Here is a 25,750-nt window from a genome sequence, read left to right on the forward strand (position 1 = left end):
AGTAATGAGAATACATTTCAGTGTGCATTAGAAAACCTATTTTGCAATGCTATTTCACTGTTTTCCCCTCAAAAAAGTTCACATCTCCAGCTCCAAGTGTCTTTAAGAAATCCTATTTCTTCAATGTTCATTTTTATGTTAACAGCTTCTGCTTGGATTTACAGTTTCATTTCCATTTTTATTATTAAAAATATTAGTCTATATTCTACATTGCTTATTATACAGGAAGGATATTGCCTGTTTCATCTAAAAATGGGAAAAGAGAATTAATAATCTCCTACATACAAACTGGGACAGGAGTTAAGCAGCATACTACAAGCAAAGGAATCCCTAAGAAGTTTGCTAAACACACAGTGATACTGCTGACAGATCCCATGTGAAAGCATGAGTCCTTGCCATGTGTAATATCAGACATAGATTAATAAGATCTTATTGACATAGATTCACCCTGGTTATAAATTCAGTGCTTACTATTTTCCCAAAACATCAGCATTCTCCTGTCAAAGCCCAGAGTAAGGACAAAGACACTCCTAAAGAGTGAACAAGACAAGAAAAGTGGTAAAAATGAGGGATTTCAGAGTAGGAAGGAACACGATCACAAAATGATTAAGCACTGTTTCCTAGTATAAATGTCCTAGTGTAAAAAGGAAAAGGAGTTAAGTTGCAGACCTGAGAGAACAGTAGAAAAGGACAAGAGGGTCCGTTAAAGGGAAGAAAAAAACCCAACAAAATGTTGGAACAAGAAAGTTGGAATATGTTTACTGAGTTCTGTGAAAGGTTTGGACCATGCAGATAGAAAAATATTATGCTATAGTAGCACACTCAGCAAGGTGAACCAGCAAGCATTCTGCTTTCTGTAGAGTGGCTGCAGAAAAGTGCTCTGTGTCTGAGGAGCGAATGAGAAATTGGTGCTGAGCCGTAGCTTTGTGAGTTCCTGCTCCCAGACCTCACTTGTATTTTAAATTGGTTCTTTACTTCCATGATAGTCTATGGTTTGATGCGTTTAAGATACGGGCTATTTGCCAAGGCTGCAGAGCACAACCTCACACCCCACAGCCACAGTCTGAGGCTCACAGGAGCCTCTCGGCAAGAGTGACCCCATGCAACTGGTGACAGCAGGGAAGCCCCAAAGCTGGAGCTGCAGCATCCTTACAAGTGGGGTGAAAAGTCTCATCCACACAGAAATGGGAAAGAGCAACTGGCTCCCATCTATCTTATTCTTGTGTGTTTGCTGGGGTGGCAATGGGGACAGAGCAGCAATGATCCAGCCATCGTATCAATCACATTCATATCAAAGACTACTCATTAGAGGGGTATGACACAGAGTGATGTGACTCCTTCAGTCCAAGGATATTCCCACAAAAGGAGCTGATCTGTCCACACACAAGACCCTCTGCCACTGCAGGAGCACTGCCTAAAGCTACACCAATAACTTCACTAACAAGCGACATGAGAGCATCTCTCCCAACCCTCCTTGCAGCAACCCTGCCTCCAAAGAAACTTCTCTCCCTGACTTGCCAATCATGCGCCGGTCGAGCGGGGGCCGGAGGCAGAAGAGGGGTGCGAAGGGCGAAGGGGGCTGGGGTGGGGGGGACACACCGGAGCGGGGCCGGCCCCGGGGACACCCCGCCCCGCCGGGGCGGGACGAGCTGCCAGCCCCGCTCCCGGGAGTGTAAAAGCGGGATGGCGGGGCCGTGGGGCAGCGAGCGACCGGTGACCGGTGGGGGCTGCGCTGCGGAGCAGGTGAGCGGGCACCGGCACCGGCACCGGGGACCCGCACCGGGGACCCGCACCGGCACCCGCACCGGCGCTGAGCCTCCTTTCGCTGTTCCACAGGTTGCACCAGTTGCCGGGATCGCTGCACGAACCAGCAAAACGTCGTCCGAAATGGCAACCGAGGTGAGCGCGAACTTTGCTTTTCCAGCGAAGCGGTCTGGGGGTGCTCTGGCAAACGCGAGCTCAGCTGCCTGGTAACCCCAGTGCTGCAGCCTGCCGTGCTCGGTGCTTCTTCGGGTGCTTCTCTCTACTTGATTCGTTTTCCTGGGTTTTAAATGGAGAAGGGGACAGCAAACATATTTGCTGCAATATTTCTAACAACCCACCTCTGATTCTGGTGAAGACCCATGGCAGTGAAGATAGATACCTCGAAGATATACTTAGATACCTCTTCCCCATCCAAGCGCTTGGCTCCCAGCACTGGCCCTTCGCACCCCCTCCCCTCTGCCATTCACCCCGGGGACTGGTTTCCCAGCGAGGAGCTGCAAAACTTTGCTTTTTCAGCTCCGATTTCCGCCCCCCCCCCCCCCCCCCCCGCCTCCGCAGCTCCTGCTGATAAATCTGCTTCAAAAAAAAGATCTCCAGCACCCCGTGCCTGCACCCTGGCCGCCGCAGGCTCTCTCCTGCTCTGCTCTCGGGCACGCTGGTTCAGACAGTGGCTGGGGAAAGGCTCGCCCGGGTCACCGGGACCAGCCCGGCCGGCCCCGGCCCCGCAGCCGCCCGCTGTCCATGGTAGCTCGGCGGGCGGCCCGGCAGCCCCGCGCCGCGCTGCTGCACGCACCTTCGCGGGGGGCGGGGGGGCAGGTATGGGGCCATGGGGTTTTTTCTTTCCTTTCCATTTTACCCGAACATTTGTCATACGGAAAGGTACCCAGACCTCCCTTTCTGGCGCCTGCACCTTAACCAGTTTTATGCTAATCTTACACCAAAGCTTGCAAGACCATCGGGGACTCTGGTGATGCTTCAAACGGTAACTTCAAACGCTTCATAGTTACAGGAGTGTTTTAGAGCATGTGGCTTGTGCTGGTCCACAGCTCTTTGTCAATTGAATATTTTCTTACAGTCTCCCTAAAAGAGTGGGGGGTTAAAATTATTATTTCAAGTAGCAGTAAATACTTGCCTTCACTATATCCCTGACTTCCTTACTTTTTTCCCTGCCAAGAGGCTATCAAAGGGTCAGTGATAGCAGCTGCCTTAAAAGAGAGATCCATGCTGGTCTTGCACCATATGCCCTGATACTCATTTTCAAGGACAGGACGTAACCCCTACAGAGTCCTGCAGAGGTAAAGTATCTTGGAGGATTCCTGAGCCAGGCCTGACACCTCAAGAGCTAAATTCTAGTGACAGTGACATGTTCTACACCTCTTCAACTCCTTGCCAAAGCTGTTAAACTCTGGGGGTTTTCTGCTCAATGGTACAGCACTGAAAAAACATTCCTATGTCCTCAGTTTTACTTGGATAAGGAGTGGGATGGACACGAACTAATTTTTAGGGGATATATTGGTAAGTCTTTTGAACGTGACTCTTAACTTCATTACTTGCAGGGGGATAAAATGTTGGGAGGAAGATTTGTCGGAAGCACAGATCCAGTCATGGAGATGCTCAGCGCTTCCATTACCTATGATCAGAGGCTGTCTGAAGTTGATATCCAGGGGAGCATGGCCTATGCCAAAGCCTTGGAGAAGGCTGGGATCCTATCTAAAACTGAGCTGGAGAAGATCCTGAGTGGCCTGGAAAAGGTATTTATTTATTCGCATGGGTCGTGCAGGAACGAATGGCTACTTTTCTAATAGCATCTGTAGTAGCTTCCCTGAGTTGCCCTCAGTGCACTTGGAGGCATTCTGGGCGGGTATTAATGCTCAAATTGCATCCCACTAAAGGCACCAAAGCCCAGCAGTAGGATGTGAACCAGCTGACAAACTCCCAGTGAGAGCCTGAAGCCCTGGTGAGAGCATTGTCAGTGCTCATTATGGCAGCCCCAGTGCCTCGGTGAGGTGTGCTCAGTGTGACCTGCCTGCCCGTCCTCTTCAGACTGAACATTGATGAGGAATGGTTTCAGTATGAATTAGGAATATCCTTTTTCTGCTGGCACTTGGGATCCTTTTGAGTCTGGCTGCCTGAGTTCGTAGGAGGCAATGCATAGCATTGTATAGGGGTGAAGAGAAGTCCGCAGCCAAGCACTTTTTTAAAATATCCATTGTTGTTGCTCACCCACCGTGGACAATGGTGAGTCTATACAATGTTTGTACAGGAAAATCTTTGTGGACAATGCTAAAGCAATCACTGACATTTCAGCTCACTTTTTCATTGCATTGCTTAAATCCTCCTATAGCCATAACACTGCAGGAACATCATGGGTAGCGAGATGAATCCCACCAAGTGCAGTACAGAATGTCAGACTATAGCAAGCAGCCAGCCTTGGCCTGAGAGGACAGGAATGCCAGGGCTCACATGAGACTTAACACTTTGATTTCCATTGGGATGGCAGACGTTGGTATTCGCTGGGGACACTTACAGCCCCCACGCGCAGCAGGGTAACAGTAGTGGCTGACTGGTGTTTCTGCTGATGTTTGTAGATCTCTGAGGAGTGGTCTAAAGGAGTCTTTGTGGTGACCCAAACTGATGAGGATATCCACACTGCCAACGAACGCAGACTGAAGGTTTGGGTCCTCTAACCTCTTGTTCCCATTCCCTTGTAGCTAGATGTGCCTGACATGAAGTGCCCGTGCCTCTGTCCCACTGTGAAATTCCTCTGGACCTTGTGGCACTGAAACCCCCCGGTGCACAATCAAGTGTCTCCAAGACCCATTTTGAGGAAGAGGCACTGTACAGACATAGAACCCAAACTTGCCCTTCCCCAGGAGAGATCCCATGGCTTCTCACGGATCCTAGAGCTGAGTCCCTTCCAGGCAGGGAGGAGGTCTGCTCATGTGGAGTTTCCTCCTTAGAATACAGAGATGCTGACAGAAATCCTCCTGTTGTCCTCAGGAGCTGATTGGAGACATAGCTGGAAAGCTGCACACTGGGAGAAGCAGGAATGATCAGGTATGTACAGAATCTTTTTTTTTTTTCCCTTTGTACTCCTCCCCAACCCCATTTCAGGAGACCTTGGACCAGAACGGCCTTTGGCTCTCCTTCTGGAGGACAAGATATAGTGACATTACCACACCAAAATGACCAAATGATGCGAGGAAGATGCACCTTCCCATCACACAGAACAAGGAGGGGTTTAATTTGCAGTAAAAATGGACAATCACTAAGTATGTCACATTCAGCTTTGACTGACCGTGGCCAATGTCATCCAGGTTGTGGATCAGTCTTTCTGCGGATGACCAACTTGTGTCAGTTGAGGATTTTCTGGTCCAAAGTTGACAATAACCAAAAAGTCCACTGAAAAGAATGAGCTTTGTTTCTGCTCATGGAAAGAAGGTTACGGCAGTGTTCACAAATCAGTGACGAGGGACACATCTAGTAAGAGGAAGATGTCCCACGCATCACATAGAAGGAGAAGGGGATAACTCTGCCAAGGCTTTCTGCTGAACACTATTTGGTCACTAAGTATATTGCATTCTGCGTTGTCTGACTCTGGCTGGTCTCATCCAGGTTGTGACTGACCTGAAGCTGTTCATGAAGAATTCCCTCTCCATCATCTCCACTCACCTCCTGCAGCTCATTAAGACCCTGGTGGAGCGCGCTGCCATGTAAGTCCTTTTCCATATCCACAGCCTTGGCCTTGCAGGGGCAGGAGACTTCTAGGCTTGCTCTTTGACGGACACCAATCAGGGCGGCAGCAGGGTCTTCTGCGGAGGAAGTTACAGCCAGGCAGCGTGGGGTAGCACAGGGAAAGACAATAGAACCTCTTTCTCCACACCTCACATGACAGAGACCTTCCTCTTCCCCCAGCATATCCTGGCAAAGAAATTGAGGTGGGAGGTCCACACAAGACTTTAGAAGGCACCAAAACCATCTGAAGGAGTCAGGAACTTTAAGGTGTTTCAAGTTGCTACGTATGAGAAAAGCTCAGCTGTGTTAACTCCCTGTCTAACTCTCCTCCTCACAAACCACGCTCCAAACCAGTGGTGGACTGGGGAATGAATCTTTGCCGGCCGCAGAGGGGTTCCTGTACCAGGCAATTTTCCAGAGAGGTCTGGGACAGACACACCACACAGGAAGGTCGGGAGATCGAAACGCAGTGTGCTTAGGAAGCAGGGGACAGGGAGAGGAAGACATAGATCACATTCAGCACAAGACAGGGTAAAGACATGCTCTTTGTGACCTTGCCAGGAAACTCTGGAGTGTACCTGCCACTGCCCTCTACCCTGACAGCTGCTGCTCACCTCTTTCTCTCCTTTCACATGCAGAGAAATTGATGTTATCTTCCCTGGCTACACTCACCTGCAGAAAGCTCAGCCCATCAGATGGAGCCAGTTCTTGCTCAGGTAACCACCTTTCACACTTGGCTGGAGGAAGCCTTCTCCACCCTTGGGGCCCTGCTCAGCTGGAGCCCAGAAGAGCATCATCCTCTGAGGGGACAGCCAGGGCTGGTGACAAACCAGAGCTGCCCTTGCAAACTGGAACAGGAGCTCCCCGTGTTCCTGTGTGGCTCGGACCAACCCGGGACCCAGGCACGGAGTGGGCAGTGGAGGCCGACTCCCTGTACGCTCCATCCTGTGGCCACAGCTGCACCTTAGCTAATGGGGTGACGTGGAGAGTCTTGCATGGCTGCTAGCTGTTCCACTTGAAAGGGCCTTAGTGCCTAGGCTCCATTTCAGGCCTCTTGTGTGTTCAAGAGGGGATCCCAGGCTCCAGGCGTGGCAGCATACTGCTTGGGAAGGGAAGTGACATTTTCTGACTTCATGTGCTTCATCTCTCGTGTCCTTTCCCAGCCATGCTGTTGCTCTGACCCGTGATTCGGAGCGCCTGGGAGAGGTGAAGAGGAGGATCAACGTCTTGCCTTTGGGAAGGTAAGGTCTACTGTTTGCGTAATCACTGGGCCTTGCTTTGCTCTGCAAAGTCTTCAGAGGTGCCCTCCCTGCTACCTAGAGCTCAGCTTTGGTTGGGATATGCAGGGTATCTTGCATGACTTCTGTTTCTTTCTTCCCTGGCAGCGGTGCTCTGGCTGGCAACCCACTGGAAATTGATAGAGAGCTTCTGCGTAGTGGTAAACGTCTCCCTCTGATGAGTGCCACAGGACCACTTGTAATATCTAGGGGGGAGGGAAGCATTGATACATGGCTCCCAATGGCACTGTAATGCGCTGGCCTGGAGCCAAAGCCTTTCTTTCGTAAGGCTCTTTACTGCAAGGAGGCAGTGCCTGTGAGGTTGGAGCAGGAAGAGCCACCTCTGCTGCACACTGGCTGCCTGGGGCTAATAACAAAGACCCCAGTCAGTGTAACACTTAAGCATGTTTCTGTTCCTGGGACTACTCAAGGGCTCACAGTCACCTGCATGCTGGGGCATCCTGCTGCATTCAAGCTCCGGTCGTGCCAAGCCTGACCTCCTCTGTCCATCACCTTCCTTACAGAGCTGGACTTTGCTTCCATCAGCCTGAACAGCATGGATGCCGTTAGCGAGAGGGACTTTGTGGGTAAGCACGACTCCATCGCTTCTTCCCACCACTGTGCTAGAAGCAGGCTTCTGAGACCTTCCCAGTTGCCCTCTGGGGCAACTCCCTCCCTAGGAAGTGACTCCAAAGCTCCAGTCAGGGCTTCCTGGCTTGTCAGGCAAACAAGCACTTTTTTCACCTCCTGATTTCCTGCCTTCTCTGCAGTGGAATTCCTCTCTGTTGCCACCCTGCTGATGATCCACCTTAGCAAGATGGCTGAAGATCTCATCATCTACAGTACCAGCGAGTTTGGCTTTGTAACTCTCTCTGATGCTTACAGGTACGTCTCTTGTCTCTGGGCAGAGAGCACAGCCTCTCCTCCTCAGCTGTCCTCACCTGGGAGAATGAGAGAGTGTTTGGGGTCTCCCTGCTGCACAAGGCTGACGCAGCATTGAAAGGTTGGCAGAAAGGCAGCCTTTGGGTGAACATTCCTCAGCAATGACCAATTATTTCTGCTTCTGGTAACTCAACCGAGTCTGCATTCAGCAGACACTCCTCCCCAGCAACTGCTGGCAGACGGAACTTCCCCCTCTGCTGGGAATGCCTGCCAAAGCCCGTCCGTGACTAGCTGGCTTTGCAATCCTAACAGACTCCTTGTCTCTCAGGGTGGCACAACCACAGCCCTCCCTCTCCGAGGCCACAGCAACACTTAGGCTGGCCTGCCGATACCACCTAGTTTGGGGGGAAGCCTCCTTTCTGCTTCCCCTCTGAGAGGTGGGACTGTGTGGTAGCTCCAGGCAAGACTGCAAACCCAAAGGCTTTGCTGTGGGAAGCACAAGAAATGCAACACACTCGGTTCACTGCTTTCCTACACCCTAGAAAGGTGTCCAGGGAAAGGGGAGCTATTTTGAGAGCCCCTTTGGAGGGCTGGGCCAGTATGTTGCATGAGCTGTCTTAGCCTGTGTCTGTAGGGACTGGGGTCCTGCTCACCGTTACGCTCCCCACACCTTTCTTTCAGCACTGGCAGCAGCCTGATGCCTCAGAAGAAGAACCCCGATAGCCTGGAACTGATCCGCAGCAAAGCTGGACGAGTGTTTGGTCGGGTGAGCCTGCTAACGAAAGAAGCGGGATGGGGAAACTGCTCATACCAGGCCTGAAGAATGACCCTTCTTGCCTCCGCATAACAACATGGGCCCAGTCTAGGCTCTGAGCCTCTGCTGGGGCAATGTGCTGCTCTTCCTAGAACTAAGTGCCTCACCTGTTTCTCTCTGCAGTTGGCTGCTATTCTCATGGTTCTCAAAGGACTTCCAAGCACCTACAACAAGGATCTGCAGGTAAAACCAATGGTAGTTTTCACACCATCTCTCTGAGCAGACACAGCTGTCTTCTACTCTTGAGCGGTCTTGCCACTCCATTTCCCTGCGCGCACCCTGCTTGCACGCGGGATGCTGCGAAAGGGGCTGAGGCACGGCATGCTGCAGTTGACACCCCAGCCTGCTCTGCTGGCTGGGCTGCTCAGCCTCTTGAGCTTTTGGGCTGCGTCGGGTTGCTTTACAGCAGTTTCCATCCCTGTTCTAACACAGGAGGACAAGGAGGCTGTCTTTGATGTTGTGGACACCCTGAATGCTGTGCTCCAGGTTGCCACTGGAGTGATTTCGACCCTCCAGGTAAGGCTTCAGCCTCTCGCTGTCGAACATGGTTGGGGGGCACATTCTGTGAGTAACACAGGTAAGAGAGCTCTAGACTGGTCCTAGGATGAAGGCTCTTCAGTAGCTCACCCATACTCCCCATCATGGCCCCCAGTGTCAGCTGCTCAGGGGATCAGAGGGTCCCTGTAGAACCAGGTCCTTTCCAGATGAAGTCCCCTCCCTGTTCACCGCTAACGTGTCCCCCAGGAGGAGCTGATGATAATGTCTCCCTCTGACCATCCTTTCTGCAGATCAACAGGGAGAACATGGAGAAGGCTCTGAGCCCTGAGATGCTGTCTACTGATCTGGCGCTCTACTTAGTTCGTAAAGGAGTAAGTATCAGAGGAAGACTTGGCGCTGTGATTTCTTTGGATGCAGAATACTGCTCAGCGAGGGCCTGAGATGAGGCCTTCTGTTCTGTCCCCAGGTGATGATCAGTCTGGGTCAACAAACACGAAAGCTGGAAACCCATTTTTTACATGTATCCCAAGTAGTGGAACTGCTGCCAGGTGGACTTGATAGTAATTTACAGGTGGTGATTTACCTCCTAACGCCTCCCCTCTTCACACCCCAGAAAACCCAGATTCAGATTGCGTTGCCCTAAGTGAAAACAAGCCAACCACAAAAAGACAGCAAATGCATTCTTTCCTTTGAGGCTGCCCCCCAGTTGCCTGGTCACTGACTGTGGCCTCTGCTTCTCACTGCAGATGCCATTCAGGCAGGCCCACGCTGCCTCTGGGAAGGCCATCCACCTCGCTGAGACTAAGGGCACCACCATCAATAATCTCAGCCTGGATGACCTGAAGAGCATCAGGTTCGTATCGCTGTTATTTCGCCGTGACTCCCCTCAACAGGCAGGTATCAGCCTCCCTTTGTGTGGGCCTCCTTATGGTGCCCTCCCCCAAAATGCCTGGGCCAGACAGCTCCCCAGAATCCTCCTGGCCTGACTATCAGTGCTGCTACTGCTGGGCCTGAAATAACTGAAGGGGGACAAGAGCACTACCATTCAGCTCCAGTGGGGCCTGGGCAGCAGCTATTGGGAGGGACTGGAAGAAACTCATGCCCTGACCTGGAGGCACCAGCCCTCCAGAAGAGGTTGGCTCCAAACTTCCTCACTCTCCCCTTGCGGCCGACTCTTTGGTCTGCCACAAGCAGCTACTGCCAGGCACTAGAAGTGCAGAAGCAGAGCTGCAGGAGGCCTTACCCCTTGGAAAAAGGCTCCGTCCCTCTCCACTCCCTCCCCATCTCTGCAGGCAGCGAGCGTGTAATGCCAGGAGACAACACCCAGCACTCTCCAGTGACACCACTTCTCTTTGCCTCCTCAGCCCCCTGTTTGGCAGCGATGTCTCCCAGGTCTTCAACGTTGTCAACAGCGTGGAGCAGTACACGGCCATGGGTGGTACCGCCAAGAGCAGCGTGACTGCCCAGATCGAGCAGCTGAGGGAGCTGTTGAAGAGGCATAAGGAACAAGCTTAGAGTGTGGGGAGATATCCCGAGGATGCAGCATTGTGCCTATCACGCTAATCTGGAGTTAATAAACACTGGGGTGTATGTAGCTCACTGAAACTCCTCTCTTGCGTCTTTCTTCTTGGGGCAAGATTGATCTGGGTTTCCTGAGCCCTTGTGAGGCTTGGGGAGATGTTCACTGGTGTGAAAGAATGGGGGCTATTCCCTTGCTGGCAGTGGAGCTGCATTATGGCGTGTTCAAGTTCTAGGGGGCTGGCAGGTAAAGACCAGCAGGAGTGTCTGTCTACAAGAGACCTTATCGCTCTCTACAACTACCTGAAAGGAGGTTGCAATGAGGTGGGTGTTGGCCTCTTCTCCCAGGTAACAAGTGATAGGATGAGAGGAAATGACCTCAAGTTGCGCCAGGGGAAGTTTAGATTGGATATTAGGAAAAAATTCTTCACCGAAAGGGTTGTTAAACTTTGGAACAGGCTGCCCAGGGATGTGGTTGAGTCACCAACCCTGGAGGTATTTAAAAGATGTGTAGACGTGGCGCTTAGGGACATGGTTTAGTGGTGGACTTGGTAGTGTTAGGTTAACAGTTAGACTTGATCTTAAGGGTCTTTTCCAACCTAAATGATTCTGTGCAGCACAAGGCTGCATCCAGCAGTGCCAGAGTAGGCTACACAATGTGCTGAGGATGGATTGTGGGTGTGCACAGAGGGATACCTGGTACTGCATCTGCAACACGTGCCACGTCTCCAGCTATCACTGTGTTCCTCGTAGGAGAATGCTTGCCTGCCTGCCTGCCTTCTGGCAGGGGAATTAAGTGGCCAAAAGAAGTCTCCTCACCACCTGGCACCAAAACTTGCATAGTCTTAGGCAGGACTTGGCCAGCAGGTCAACCCACAGATCATCCCAGTCCATCACAAAACCACCTCTGGCTCTGGTTTCCACCAAAGCACAGGGGTTGCATGATTCCAGGTCAAGCTTTTTCCTCTGTGTGACCCAGGTCAAGCTAGCTGGGGCAGAATGCTTGAAAAGAGACTGGCATGGCTGGCTGCCTCTTACAAATCTTATACTTCTTCCTTCTGTCCTTACAAAAATATAATCACAACAAAGACCAGGGGAAAAGCCTCACTTGGGGAATGAGAATGCAGCAACCTTGTGTCTTTCATAGGGTGAAAATATTTGATTAAACAAACACTTGAAACATTATGCCCACTATTGTTCTGCAGTGATTTCTGGACAGAATATGCCTACTACTTGATTCAAAAGGTAGCAAAAGGACAGTTGTCTACAGGGAAGGCGGGGAAACTTTCATTAAACACTGAACCAGCTTGAACCTGGCACCCACAGCATAGTAGCGCTAGTTTCGTCATGGACAGTATCTTTTCTGTCACAGCATTTTAAAGCTGGTGTTTTGCTCACCACCCTGTCCTCCATGCTGATGCAGCAACACGTTATTGACTCAGTACCGCAAGAATCTCTAACCCGTGTAGGTAATGGCAGTAACACAAGCATTGCCTCACCATGTTTAGGTTAAGGGCTGTAGCACAGACAGTACAAACTGCCATGAGCTAAAACTCCGGCCATTAACAAAGTACCCTAGGAGACACAAAGTGCCTTCACCCTACCTTTGTAGCATTTGTGCTTTAAACACATGAGAGAACCAGCAACAGAACTTCCCTTTCTTCAACACTTCCCCCCAAACTCAGTCTCCCCTTATTCTGGCCCTAAACCTGATCTATTCTCCTGGCATTTAAAAAATAGCACATTTCAATCACCACTCCATAAACCTCTGTTGTGTTTGCTCTGTAACTTCCTGCTGTGCTTCTGTTTTGGCACTTGTGTCTCACTCTCTAGATAGGTTAGCTGTGGCCAGGAAATCACTTATGCACACTTAGCTGATAGGGAAAAGAAGCAATAGAGGGAGGGCACACCAATACCCAACACCAACAGTCAGAAGAAAGGCTATCTCCTCATCTCCACCTCACAGTTCTTTTTTTTTTCCCCTCACATAAGCTTTCTCAATCTGTGCCACTCCCCTCTTTTTCCCTATTGGTATCTTCTAGCTCTTGCTCAGTACCTTCAGAGGCCTCAGCTGAATAGATTTTTATCTCACTCCCAGCAGTAAATGTCCAGCATTGTTCCTTGTGGCCAGTGCTGAGTAACACATGGCCCTGCCAAACGGAAAGCAAAAGGGAGGTCTTAGCAGATTATTGCATCTCGGTTTCCTACTTAAATGGAATTTCATAATCACTGGTACTTCCTACCCATCCACCCTTTTCTTAAAATTGTGAAATAATTTAGATTGGGAGGGACCTGTGGAGGCCTCTGAAGCTCCACAGACATTACAGGAGTGTGTGGTCCACAGTATCTTCACACTTTCACCATCACCCTACTATGACTCATTGTGATTTGGGTTTTTAAAGCCCTGTTCCTTACCACAGGAATATCTGTACAGACAGAAGGATCAGTGGCTTGGACACTGCTCTGGACTTGGTCTTAAATACCTGCTCCAGGTATTTACAGACTTAAGCCAAGAATTCCTGTAGGCTGATCATGAGTTACTGAAACGCTCAGCATATGTCTGTGTAACTCTGATCTGACACCCAAGCAGATAACAATCCTACAGAAGGGCTCTTGAAACATTACAAAAAGTAGTGAACTCTTCACTGCATCCCGCAAAGGAAAAGATCCCTAACCTGCTTTTACACTCTGGAAAAATCCTGCTGAACATTTGTCTCCTAAACAAATTGCTGAGCCAATAACACTTCTCTGCCACCACAAGAGAGCTGTGAAAACAGATGCACTGCACGACTGCAACGTCCCCTGCAGGCACCATGGATGAATTTGAGACAGCAATACCCAAATGTGTCCATCTAGACTGGACTCCTCTTTGCCAGGGGCAACACAAACCAACTTCACTGTGATTCTTCAACCATTTCTATTCCTCACCTTACAGAGAGATGCACATACAGATAAGTGGAAAAAAATACAGAGAGGCCTGGAAGTAATGGAACAGAAACTGGAGCTTTCGCTGTTATATTTAACTGTGTAACTGTTTAAATACAGGCAATATTTAGAAATCAAAGCTGTCGTGTATCACACATACATAGGGTTAATGATGTGAAAGCACAAATAGCAAAACAGATACAGGGGAACTCTGAAAGTACCACAGGGACCCCATTTTCCCTTTTCTAGCCCTACGGGTGAAAAATGATCTCTGAGGGAGAGGTACCAGGACCAGTGGGGTGCCCTCTAACCCCTCCTGGCTGCAGTGCCTTGGGCACCCTTCCTCTTCTCTTTTTCACTTTGGGCAATTTCTGTACAGTTTCTTCAGACAGAAAGATGCACAAACTTTGCAGGGGTTGTGCATGTTCCACACAGCCATGTGAGCCCATATCACAAACACCACGAGGTAAAGCCTCTCCCTGTATACGATTAATTCTGGGTGTAAATCTAGTCCTTACTGTTTTGCCAAATCCTCAGCAAGCCCAGAATAAGGACAAAGACATTTATAAAAGATGAACACGTCAAGGGAACCATTAAAAATGAGGGACTTTCAGAAGAGGAAGGAATCTTGCAAGAAAATGGTTCAAAGAGCTTTCTCAGTGTAGACAGCATGGTGCTCTGTGCATCTGCAGCCTGGAACTCTGAAAGGGAACAGGGTCATTATCCCAGAAAAAAATTATCGTAAGGGGAAACGTATAAGCAGTGAATTAATAGCTGGCCGTGAATCCTGATAGAGAGTTTGAGCCTTGTTCTGGACTGATACTGAAGGCAGCACGCTGGAAACCCAGCTGCAAAAGGTACTTGCTCATTCAGGCTGGGTAGCCAGACGCTGCCTGATGCTAGCCATGTCAGTCTGCCTGTGTCCTCTCTGCTACAGAAAGCAGCACGCCCTAAATATGCAATCCCAGTGTGCCCTAGACGTCATCTTCAACGCAGAAAGGTGAGGAATAGTAGGACAGTGAAGAACATAGGAAAGACAGCTGGACCAGGTCCCTTCCTACCTGACTTATCCTCCGGTCCTGTGACAACAGGGCTGGTTAAAGGGCAGAAAAACCCAAAAGGGGACAAAAAAACCGGGAGGCACTTCCTGCATTCCCTAAACGGCCTCTGGCAGTGCACAGGGAAAAAAATACGCCGTAGTAGCACACTCCCTCCGGCAAAGCAGGAACACCGCAGGGCTGCGGGGTGGTACGAGGCGGGAGGGGACCGGAGCGGGGCCGGCCCCGGGACCCCCCGCCCCGCCGGGGCGGGACGAGCCGCCGGCCCCGCTCCCGGGCGTGTAAAAGCGGGGCCGCGGGGCCGCGGGGGAGCGAGCGACCGGCGACCGGCGACCGGCGGGGGCTGCGCTGCGGAGCAGGTGAGCGGGCACCGGCACCGGCACCGGCACCGGCGGCCGAGCCGAGCCGAGCCGAGCCTCCCTTCGCTGTTCCACAGGTTGCACCTCTGTTGCCGGGATCGCTGCGCACATGAGCAAAATGTCGTCCGAAATGGCAGCCGAGGTGAGGGTGAACTTTGCTTCTCCGGAGGGGTAGTCTCGGGGGTGCTCTGGCAGACGCGAGCTCAGCTGAGTTAAAATCTAAGTCCCTGCCATTTCCTTCGGGTTCTCCCCTGTACCTGGGAGAGACTAGTAACCGATGCGGTGCATTCCTGCCGACTTGCGTTTAGGCAGGAGGTACTCTACAGCAGCTTGTGTAAACACTTCTCTGTACAAAAGCTGCATTTTCAGTTTCTGTGCCTGGTAGGTGAGATGTGACTAATGGGCTTAGCGAGTCACGCTTTCTGCCTTCCAAATGGCTACTACAACCCTGGCCTCCCCTGCTCTGGGTTGCAGACAAGTGTCCATCAGCTGTCAGACTGTACTAGCCACTTCTCTAATCGGTCCTGCAGCTAGCTAAAGTTAATCTTTCAGTTTTGATTTCCTGATGGCAAATGTATCTGTTGCAATGTTTCTGCTGACCCACTTCTTTCTTTGGTGGAAACCTGCAATACTGAAGATAGACCTGGATCCCCATTCAAGCGCTTAGCCTCTGGTACTGGCCTCTAATTTAGCATCCCCTGTGCCATACTTCTGTGGGCACCAGATGCATGCTGAGGACCTTTAAGACTTTTCAATTCTGATTCCCCCCCCCTCTGCCTTCCATCAGCTCTCTGACAAAGCTACCTTAAAGATATCAAAAAACACATGCTTACACTCTTACCTCTGTAGGCTGTCTCCTGCTGTCCTCTCAGGCACGTTGTTTCAGCAGGGATCAGCAGAGATGTGGAGACAGTCACTAGGAAAAAAGTTTCTCAGGTTACTCAATAGCGCTTTATGTGACTGATAAAGCCCTGGCACAGATAAGCTTGCAGCTGTCCCGCCAGCTTCTTGCTGTCCATGGTAGTTAGAGCATACAGCATGAGAAGAGATTGACAGGGTGTTTAAAAAATCAAGTAGATTAGTAATTATTATCCACTCTGCAATGGCACTTGTAGTTAGACCCTTCCATTAAATGTCCTCACATTTCTTTTTTGTGCCTTTTTTGAAACCTTGGATAAGTTGTAAGGTCTCTGCATGAGTGAAATTCCTATCCATTTCAGTGCAAGTTTGCCAGAGTTAGGGCTTCAGGGGGTGTCCTACCTGGGCAAGCAAAAAGCTTCTGGTCAAGTGACATGCATGGCTCTTAGCTAGTGAATCCACTCAGTTGCTGAATCACTGATGGAAAAAAGTGTACACACAGCCTGCTGTGATGCATAGGTGGAATCGTGTACCTGTCTTTGGTCATCCGGTGAGGTAGTTACGTAGATGACACATTCAAGTGAGTGAGGTTACTATATGAATCTGGGGTGGGGTGGAAAAACAACTTTTGTTCCTATGTGTTTTAAAACCACCTTTTTGTTGATTTATTTTTCTGAACATTCCTTATGCTGAAAGGTACCCAGATCTCACTTTCTGGAGTCTGCACCTTAACCAGTTTTGTGGTAATTTTATGCCAAAGTTTGCAAGCACATCAGGGACTCTGGAGATGCTTCAAATGGTAACTTCAAACACTTCATAATGTGGCTTGTGCTGGCCTAGAGCTCTTTGGCAATCAAAGAAAAATCTCTCTGTTAGCTCAACAGCACAAAAAGGACTTAGAGGACTAGCTTTCACTATATTCCTTACTGACTGCTTTACTTTTTCCCCCCTTTAAAAGTCTATCAAAGGGTTGTTGACCTGCAGCTGCCTCAAAAGAGAAATCCATGCTGGTCTTGCAGCATATGCCCTGATATTCATTTCAAGGACTCCCTGCAGAGTCCTGCAGAGGTGTAGTGTCTTGGAGGATTCCTGAGCCAGGCCTGACACCTCAAGGGCTAAATGCTAGTGACACTGATGTGTTCTCCACCTCTTCTACTTGCCAAAGGTTCTGAAATGAAGGGGCCTTTCTGGTCAGTGCTAGCACATTGAAAGGACATAGCTGAACATGGCCTTTCGACTGGATAAACAGATCACTGGATGTCACATGCATAGGACCATAACTGAAGTTATCAGGCCTCATTAATTTGCTGCTTCCTCTCTCTCAGGGGAATAAACTTTGGGGAGGAAGATTCAGTGGAAGCACAGATCCAGTCATGGAGATTCTCAACGCTTCCATTACCTATGACCAGAGGCTGTCTGAAGTTGATATCCAGGGGAGCATGGCCTATGCCAAAGCCTTGGAGAAGGCTGGGATCCTATCTAAAACTGAGCTGGAGAAGATCCTGAGTGGCCTGGAAAAGGTATTTATTTATTCGCATGGGTCGTGCAGGAACGAATGGCTACTTTTCTAACAGCATCTGTAGTAGCTTCCCTGAGTTGCCCTCAGTACACTTGGAGGCATTCTGGGCAGGGATTAGTGCTCAAATTGCATCCCGCTAAAGGCACCAAAGCCCAGCAGTAGGATGTGAACCAGCTGACAAACTCCCAGTGAGAGCCTGAAGCCCTGGTGAGAGCATTGTCAGTGCTCATTGTGGCAGCCCCAGTGCCTCGGTGAGGTGTGCTCAGTGTGACCTGCCTGCCCGTCCTCTTCAGACTGAACATTGATGAGGAATGGTTTCAGTATGAATTAGGAATATCCTTTTTCTGCTGGCACTTGGGATCCTTTTGAGTCTGGCTGCCTGAGTTCGTAGGAGGCAATGCATAGCATTGTATAGGGGTGAAGAGAAGTCCGCAGCCAAGCACTTTTTTAAAATATCCATTGTTGTTGCTCACCCACCGTGGACAATGGTGAGTCTATACAATGTTTGTACAGGAAAATCTTTGTGGACAATGCTAAAGCAATCACTGACATTTCAGCTCACTTTTTCATTGCATTGCTTAAATCCTCCTATAGCCATAACACTGCAGGAACATCATGGGTAGCGAGATGAATCCCACCAAGTGCAGTATAGAATGTCAGACTATAGCAAGCAGCCAGCCTTGGCCTGAGAGAACAGGAATGCCAGGGCTCGCATGAGACTTAACACTTTGATTTCCATTGGGATGGCAGACGTTGGTATTCGCTGGGGACACTTACAGCCCCCACGCGCAGCAGGGTAACAGTAGTGGCTGACTGGTGTTTCTGCTGATGTTTGTAGATCTCTGAGGAGTGGTCTAAAGGAGTCTTTGTGGTGACCCAAACTGATGAGGATATCCACACTGCCAACGAACGCAGACTGAAGGTTTGGGTCCTCTAACCTCTTGTTCCCGTTCCCTTGTAGCTAGATGTGCCTGACATGAAGTGCCCGTGCCTCTGTCCCACTGTGAAATTCCTCTGGACCTTGTGGCACTGAAACCCCCCGGTGCACAATCAAGTGTCTCCAAGACCCATTTTGAGGAAGAGGCACTGTACAGACATAGAACCCAAACTTGCCCTTCCCCAGGAGAGATCCCATGGCTTCTCACGGATCCTAGAGCTGAGTCCCTTCCAGGCAGGGAGGAGGTCTGCTCATGTGGAGTTTCCTCCTTAGAATACAGAGACGCTGATAGAAATCCTCCTGTTGTCCTCAGGAGCTGATTGGAGACATAGCTGGAAAGCTGCATACTGGGAGAAGCAGGAATGATCAGGTATGTACAGAACTGGTTGTTTTTCCTCCTTCTGTATTCCTTCCCCACCTCAGATCCTTAATCAAATTTCTTTATGCCATCTTTCACGTGCTCTAATACTCTCCAGCGTTTACTCCCTAGGGCTTTAAACTAGTGATGCTGCAGTGACTCATGTGCACGGGGGAACAGGCTCTGCAGGATTGCTTCCTGGTGGTATAAGGCCACAAACTTCCACTGACATCCATTTGGAAGCCTACAGAAAATGTGACTTTACTGGCTGTGTGCCATGCATCTTTCAGGATCAGTCTTTCTGCGGATGACCAACTTGTGTCAGTTGAGGATTTTCTGGTCCAAAGTTGACAATAACCAAAAAGTCCACTGAAAAGAATGAGCTTTGTTTCTGCTCATGGAAAGAAAGTTACGGCAGTGTTCACAAATCAGTGACGAGGGACACATCTAGTAAGAGGAAGATGTCCCACGCATCACATAGAAGGAGAAGGGGATAACTCTGCCAAGGCTTTCTGCTGAACACTATTTGGTCACTAAGTATATTGCATTCTGCGTTGTCTGACTCTGGCTGGTCTCATCCAGGTTGTGACTGACCTGAAGCTGTTCATGAAGAATTCCCTCTCCATCATCTCCACTCACCTCCTGCAGCTCATTAAGACCCTGGTGGAGCGCGCTGCCATGTAAGTCCTTTTCCATATCCACAGCCTTGGCCTTGCAGGGGCAGGAGACTTCTAGGCTTGCTCTTTGACGGACACCAATCAGGGCGGCAGCAGGGTCTTCTGCGGAGGAAGTTACAGCCAGGCAGCGTGGGGTAGCACAGGGAAAGACAATAGAACCTCTTTCTCCACACCTCACATGACAGAGACCTTCCTCTTCCCCCAGCATATCCTGGCAAAGAAATTGAGGTGGGAGGTCCACACAAGACTTTAGAAGGCACCAAAACCATCTGAAGGAGTCAGGAACTTTAAGGTGTTTCAAGTTGCTACGTATGAGAAAAGCTCAGCTGTGTTAACTCCCTGTCTAACTCTCCTCCTCACAAACCACGCTCCAAACCAGTGGTGGACTGGGGAATGAATCTTTGCCGGCCGCAGAGGGGTTCCTGTACCAGGCAATTTTCCAGAGAGGTCTGGGACAGACACACCACACAGGAAGGTCGGGAGATCGAAACGCAGTGTGCTTAGGAAGCAGGGGACAGGGAGAGGAAGACATAGATCACATTCAGCACAAGACAGGGTAAAGACATGCTCTTTGTGACCTTGCCAGGAAACTCTGGAGTGTACCTGCCACTGCCCTCTACCCTGACAGCTGCTGCTCACCTCTTTCTCTCCTTTCACATGCAGAGAAATTGATGTTATCTTCCCTGGCTACACTCACCTGCAGAAAGCTCAGCCCATCAGATGGAGCCAGTTCTTGCTCAGGTAACCACCTTTCACACTTGGCTGGAGGAAGCCTTCTCCACCCTTGGGGCCCTGCTCAGCTGGAGCCCAGAAGAGCATCATCCTCTGAGGGGACAGCCAGGGCTGGTGACAAACCAGAGCTGCCCTTGCAAACTGGAACAGGAGCTCCCCGTGTTCCTGTGTGGCTCGGACCAACCCGGGACCCAGGCACGGAGTGGGCAGTGGAGGCCGACTCCCTGTACGCTCCATCCTGTGGCCACAGCTGCACCTTAGCTAATGGGGTGACGTGGAGAGTCTTGCATGGCTGCTAGCTGTTCCACTTGAAAGGGCCTTAGTGCCTAGGCTCCATTTCAGGCCTCTTGTGTGTTCAAGAGGGGATCCCAGGCTCCAGGCGTGGCAGCATACTGCTTGGGAAGGGAAGTGACATTTTCTGACTTCATGTGCTTCATCTCTCGTGTCCTTTCCCAGCCATGCTGTTGCTCTGACCCGTGATTCGGAGCGCCTGGGAGAGGTGAAGAGGAGGATCAACGTCTTGCCTTTGGGAAGGTAAGGTCTACTGTTTGCGTAATCACTGGGCCTTGCTTTGCTCTGCAAAGTCTTCAGAGGTGCCCTCCCTGCTACCTAGAGCTCAGCTTTGGTTGGGATATGCAGGGTATCTTGCATGACTTCTGTTTCTTTCTTCCCTGGCAGCGGTGCTCTGGCTGGCAACCCACTGGAAATTGATAGAGAGCTTCTGCGTAGTGGTAAACGTCTCCCTCTGATGAGTGCCACAGGACCACTTGTAATATCTAGGGGGGAGGGAAGCATTGATACATGGCTCCCAATGGCACTGTAATGCGCTGGCCTGGAGCCAAAGCCTTTCTTTCGTAAGGCTCTTTACTGCAAGGAGGCAGTGCCTGTGAGGTTGGAGCAGGAAGAGCCACCTCTGCTGCACACTGGCTGCCTGGGGCTAATAACAAAGACCCCAGTCAGTGTAACACTTAAGCATGTTTCTGTTCCTGGGACTACTCAAGGGCTCACAGTCACCTGCATGCTGGGGCATCCTGCTGCATTCAAGCTCCGGTCGTGCCAAGCCTGACCTCCTCTGTCCATCACCTTCCTTACAGAGCTGGACTTTGCTTCCATCAGCCTGAACAGCATGGATGCCGTTAGCGAGAGGGACTTTGTGGGTAAGCACGACTCCATCGCTTCTTCCCACCACTGTGCTAGAAGCAGGCTTCTGAGACCTTCCCAGTTGCCCTCTGGGGCAACTCCCTCCCTAGGAAGTGACTCCAAAGCTCCAGTCAGGGCTTCCTGGCTTGTCAGGCAAACAAGCACTTTTTTCACCTCCTGATTTCCTGCCTTCTCTGCAGTGGAATTCCTCTCTGTTGCCACCCTGCTGATGATCCACCTTAGCAAGATGGCTGAAGATCTCATCATCTACAGTACCAGCGAGTTTGGCTTTGTAACTCTCTCTGATGCTTACAGGTACGTCTCTTGTCTCTGGGCAGAGAGCACAGCCTCTCCTCCTCAGCTGTCCTCACCTGGGAGAATGAGAGAGTGTTTGGGGTCTCCCTGCTGCACAAGGCTGACGCAGCATTGAAAGGTTGGCAGAAAGGCAGCCTTTGGGTGAACATTCCTCAGCAATGACCAATTATTTCTGCTTCTGGTAACTCAACCGAGTCTGCATTCAGCAGACACTCCTCCCCAGCAACTGCTGGCAGACGGAACTTCCCCCTCTGCTGGGAATGCCTGCCAAAGCCCGTCCGTGACTAGCTGGCTTTGCAATCCTAACAGACTCCTTGTCTCTCAGGGTGGCACAACCACAGCCCTCCCTCTCCGAGGCCACAGCAACACTTAGGCTGGCCTGCCGATACCACCTAGTTTGGGGGGAAGCCTCCTTTCTGCTTCCCCTCTGAGAGGTGGGACTGTGTGGTAGCTCCAGGCAAGACTGCAAACCCAAAGGCTTTGCTGTGGGAAGCACAAGAAATGCAACACACTCGGTTCACTGCTTTCCTACACCCTAGAAAGGTGTCCAGGGAAAGGGGAGCTATTTTGAGAGCCCCTTTGGAGGGCTGGGCCAGTATGTTGCATGAGCTGTCTTAGCCTGTGTCTGTAGGGACTGGGGTCCTGCTCACCGTTACGCTCCCCACACCTTTCTTTCAGCACTGGCAGCAGCCTGATGCCTCAGAAGAAGAACCCCGATAGCCTGGAACTGATCCGCAGCAAAGCTGGACGAGTGTTTGGTCGGGTGAGCCTGCTAACGAAAGAAGCGGGATGGGGAAACTGCTCATACCAGGCCTGAAGAATGACCCTTCTTGCCTCCGCATAACAACATGGGCCCAGTCTAGGCTCTGAGCCTCTGCTGGGGCAATGTGCTGCTCTTCCTAGAACTAAGTGCCTCACCTGTTTCTCTCTGCAGTTGGCTGCTATTCTCATGGTTCTCAAAGGACTTCCAAGCACCTACAACAAGGATCTGCAGGTAAAACCAATGGTAGTTTTCACACCATCTCTCTGAGCAGACACAGCTGTCTTCTACTCTTGAGCGGTCTTGCCACTCCATTTCCCTGCGCGCACCCTGCTTGCACGCGGGATGCTGCGAAAGGGGCTGAGGCACGGCATGCTGCAGTTGACACCCCAGCCTGCTCTGCTGGCTGGGCTGCTCAGCCTCTTGAGCTTTTGGGCTGCGTCGGGTTGCTTTACAGCAGTTTCCATCCCTGTTCTAACACAGGAGGACAAGGAGGCTGTCTTTGATGTTGTGGACACCCTGAATGCTGTGCTCCAGGTTGCCACTGGAGTGATTTCGACCCTCCAGGTAAGGCTTCAGCCTCTCGCTGTCGAACATGGTTGGGGGGCACATTCTGTGAGTAACACAGGTAAGAGAGCTCTAGACTGGTCCTAGGATGAAGGCTCTTCAGTAGCTCACCCATACTCCCCATCATGGCCCCCAGTGTCAGCTGCTCAGGGGATCAGAGGGTCCCTGTAGAACCAGGTCCTTTCCAGATGAAGTCCCCTCCCTGTTCACCGCTAATGTGTCCCCCAGGAGGAGCTGATGATAATGTCTCCCTCTGACCATCCTTTCTGCAGATCAACAGGGAGAACATGGAGAAGGCTCTGAGCCCTGAGATTCTGTCTACTGATCTGGCGCTCTACTTAGTTCGTAAAGGAGTAAGTATCAGAGGAAGACTTGGCACTGTGATTTCTTTGGATGCAGAATACTGCTCAGCGAGGGCCTGAGATGAGGCCTTCTGTTCTGTCCCCAGGTGATGATCAGTCTGGGTCAACAAACCCAGATTCAGATTGCGTTGCCCTAAGTGAAAACAAGCCAACCAAAAAAAGACAGCAAACGCATTCTTTCCTTTGAGGCTGCCCCCCAGTTGCCTGGTCACTGACTGTGCCTCTGCTTCTCACTGCAGATGCCATTCAGGCAGGCCCACGCTGCCTCTGGGAAGGCCGTCCACCTCGCTGAGACTAAGGGCACCACCATCAATAATCTCAGCCTGGATGACCTGAAGAGCATCAGGTTCGTATCGCTGTTATTTCGCCGTGACTCCCCTCAACAGGCAGGTATCAGCCTCCCTTTGTGTGGGCCTCCTTATGGTGCCCTCCCCCAAAATGCCTGGGCCAGACAGCTCCCCAGAATCCTCCTGGCCTGACTATCAGTGCTGCTACTGCTGGGCCTGAAATAACTGAAGGGGGACAAGAGCACTACCATTCAGCTCCAGTGGGGCCTGGGCAGCAGCTATTGGGAGGGACTGGAAGAAACTCATGCCCTGACCTGGAGGCACCAGCCCTCCAGAAGAGGTTGGCTCCAAACTTCCTCACTCTCCCCTTGCGGCCGACTCTTTGGTCTGCCACAAGCAGCTACTGCCAGGCACTAGAAGTGCAGAAGCAGAGCTGCAGGAGGCCTTACCCCTTGGAAAAAGGCTCCGTCCCTCTCCACTCCCTCCCCATCTCTGCAGGCAGCAAGCGTGTAATGCCAGGAGACAACACCCAGCACTCTCCAGTGACACCACTTCTCTTTGCCTCCTCAGCCCCCTGTTTGGCAGCGATGTCTCCCAGGTCTTCAACGTTGTCAACAGCGTGGAGCAGTACACGGCCATGGGTGGTACCGCCAAGAGCAGCGTGACTGCCCAGATCGAGCAGCTGAGGGAGCTGTTGAAGAGGCATAAGGAACAAGCTTAGAGTGTGGGGAGATATCCCGAGGATGCAGCATTGTGCCTATCACGCTAATCTGGAGTTAATAAACACTGGGGTGTATGTAGCTCACTGAAACTCCTCTCTTGCGTCTTTCTTCTTGGGGCAAGATTGATCTGGGTTTCCTGAGCCCTTGTGAGGCTTGGGGAGATGTTCACTGGTGTGAAAGAATGGGGGCTATTCCCTTGCTGGCAGTGGAGCTGCATTATGGCGTGTTCAAGTTCTAGGGGGCTGGCAGGTAGAGAGCAGCAGGAGTGTTAGTGCATGTATTGAGGGAGGCCTGTGTGTATACACAAAGAGGGACACTTGGTACAACATTTGCAATACATGCCACATCTCCAGCTATCACTGCCCTCCTCCTAGGATTATGTTTCCCCGCCTGCCTTCTGGCAGGGGAAAAAAATTCTCCTCACCACCTGGCACTGGAACTTGCATAGCCTTAGGCAGGACTTGGCCAGCAGGTCAACCCACAGGTCATCCTAGTCCATCTTAGAACCACCTTTGGCTCTGGTTTATGCCGAAGCACATGGTTGCACAGTCCCAGGTCCAACTCTTTCCTCTGTGTGACACATGCCCTCATTTGCCTCCAACTTAGCTGGGGCAGAGTGCTTTAAAAAAAAATCCCTGGCATTAACTTGCTGTTGCCTCTTACAGAAATCATTTACCATCTTCCTTTCTGTCCTTACAGAAGTAAAATCAGAACAAAGACCAGGAAAAGTCTCACTTGAGGAATGAAATGCCAGGAAGTTCCTGAGTCCTCTGCTGCTTACTGCCATGTTTCTCTGGTTTAGTACATTTTTCTCACCTTCCAGCTAAGTTAGCTGTGGCAGGGAAATCAATTATGTACACTTAATTCAGGTGGAGAGGTGACACCAACAGATTCAAAAGAAGGGTTTATCTCCTCCTCCCCAGCTCACAGTTCTTTTCTTTCCTCACATCAACTTTCTCCCTATTTGTACTTTCTTTTTCCTGATCAGTACCTTCACAGGCCTCAGCCAACTTGTTCCCAGCAGCCACTGTTCAGCGCCTTGGGGGTCAGTGCTGAGTAACGTGGGGCCCTGCTGACTGAAAAAAGAAGGTGGTTTTAGCAGATCATCTCAATCTCTTGCTTAAATAAAGTTCATAATCACTGGTACTCCCCATTTGACCCTCCACCTTTGTGATATTCTCACGTGTCACCAAGCTCTTCATTGATCTGCAATAAACTGAGCTGTTGCTTCTGTAATTGAATCAGATACAGCATGACTGACAGCTGCCTACTGCACATGGAAGTACATGTTCTCATCCAGGAAACAAACATAGGCTACAAATGAATGTACTGTAAAATTAAAATCAATCTGATGGCATTCCCTTCCTCCCTTGCCCCTGTGATACTTTTGTCCATCCTGCTTTATTTATATCACGAAGTTCTGAGGGATGTGGTTTGAATAGGAAATGTTACTGTGCTTCGCAGGTGAGTCCAGACGTGGGTTTCTAATGCTCTCTGCTGGTTTGGCTGGGATAGAGTTAATTTTCTTCATAGCAGCTAGTATGGGGCTGTGTTTTGGATTTGTGCTGGAAATAGCGTTGATAACCCAGGGATGGTTTAGTTACTGCTGGGCAGTGCTCACACAGAGCCAAGGCCTTTTCTGCTTCTCACCCCACCCCACCAGCGAGCAGCCTGGGGGTGCACAAG

At 50.7% G+C, this 25,750-nt stretch overlaps 2 protein-coding genes across 3 annotated transcripts; both read left to right on the plus strand.

Annotated features, from left to right (window-relative positions):
• Positions 1-1,887: 1,887 nt before the first annotated feature.
• LOC142594655 (argininosuccinate lyase) lies at positions 1,888-10,485 on the plus strand. The gene is made up of 16 exons (XM_075719572.1): positions 1,888-1,899; positions 3,321-3,515; positions 4,353-4,436; positions 4,765-4,821; positions 5,380-5,477; positions 6,138-6,215; positions 6,663-6,740; positions 6,885-6,937; positions 7,301-7,363; positions 7,547-7,661; positions 8,340-8,424; positions 8,596-8,655; positions 8,905-8,988; positions 9,261-9,341; positions 9,717-9,823; positions 10,335-10,485. The coding sequence occupies exons 1-16, from the start codon at positions 1,888-1,890 to the stop codon at positions 10,483-10,485; spliced, it is 1,401 nt and encodes a 466-aa protein (XP_075575687.1).
• A 4,475-nt stretch (positions 10,486-14,960) lies between these two features.
• LOC104024441 (argininosuccinate lyase) lies at positions 14,961-24,063 on the plus strand. Of its 2 annotated transcripts, none has more exons than XM_075719569.1 (16): positions 14,961-14,978; positions 17,014-17,208; positions 18,046-18,129; positions 18,458-18,514; positions 19,085-19,182; positions 19,843-19,920; positions 20,368-20,445; positions 20,590-20,642; positions 21,006-21,068; positions 21,252-21,366; positions 22,045-22,129; positions 22,301-22,360; positions 22,610-22,693; positions 22,966-23,046; positions 23,295-23,401; positions 23,913-24,063. In XM_075719569.1, the coding sequence occupies exons 1-16, from the start codon at positions 14,961-14,963 to the stop codon at positions 24,061-24,063; spliced, it is 1,407 nt and encodes a 468-aa protein (XP_075575684.1). The 2 variants fall into 2 exon arrangements, with proteins under 2 accessions (XP_075575684.1, XP_075575686.1); XM_075719571.1 differs by having other exon boundaries at positions 14,961-14,972.
• Positions 24,064-25,750: the final 1,687 nt, after the last annotated feature.

This window comes from Pelecanus crispus, chromosome 12, assembly GCF_030463565.1.
Source record: "Pelecanus crispus isolate bPelCri1 chromosome 12, bPelCri1.pri, whole genome shotgun sequence".
Classification (NCBI taxonomy): domain Eukaryota; kingdom Metazoa; phylum Chordata; class Aves; order Pelecaniformes; family Pelecanidae; genus Pelecanus; species Pelecanus crispus.

Bases quoted from the DNA above. Each gene is read 5' to 3' on its own strand.
- LOC142594655 (XM_075719572.1), top strand. The intron at 8,425-8,595 runs GTGAGCCTGCTA...TTCTCTCTGCAG, and splicing joins CTGGACGAGTGTTTGGTCGG to TTGGCTGCTATTCTCATGGT. The intron at 9,342-9,716 runs GTAAGTATCAGA...TTCTCACTGCAG, and splicing joins TCTACTTAGTTCGTAAAGGA to ATGCCATTCAGGCAGGCCCA.
- LOC104024441 (XM_075719569.1), top strand. The intron at 18,130-18,457 runs GTTTGGGTCCTC...TGTTGTCCTCAG, and splicing joins CCAACGAACGCAGACTGAAG to GAGCTGATTGGAGACATAGC. The intron at 23,047-23,294 runs GTAAGTATCAGA...TTCTCACTGCAG, and splicing joins TCTACTTAGTTCGTAAAGGA to ATGCCATTCAGGCAGGCCCA.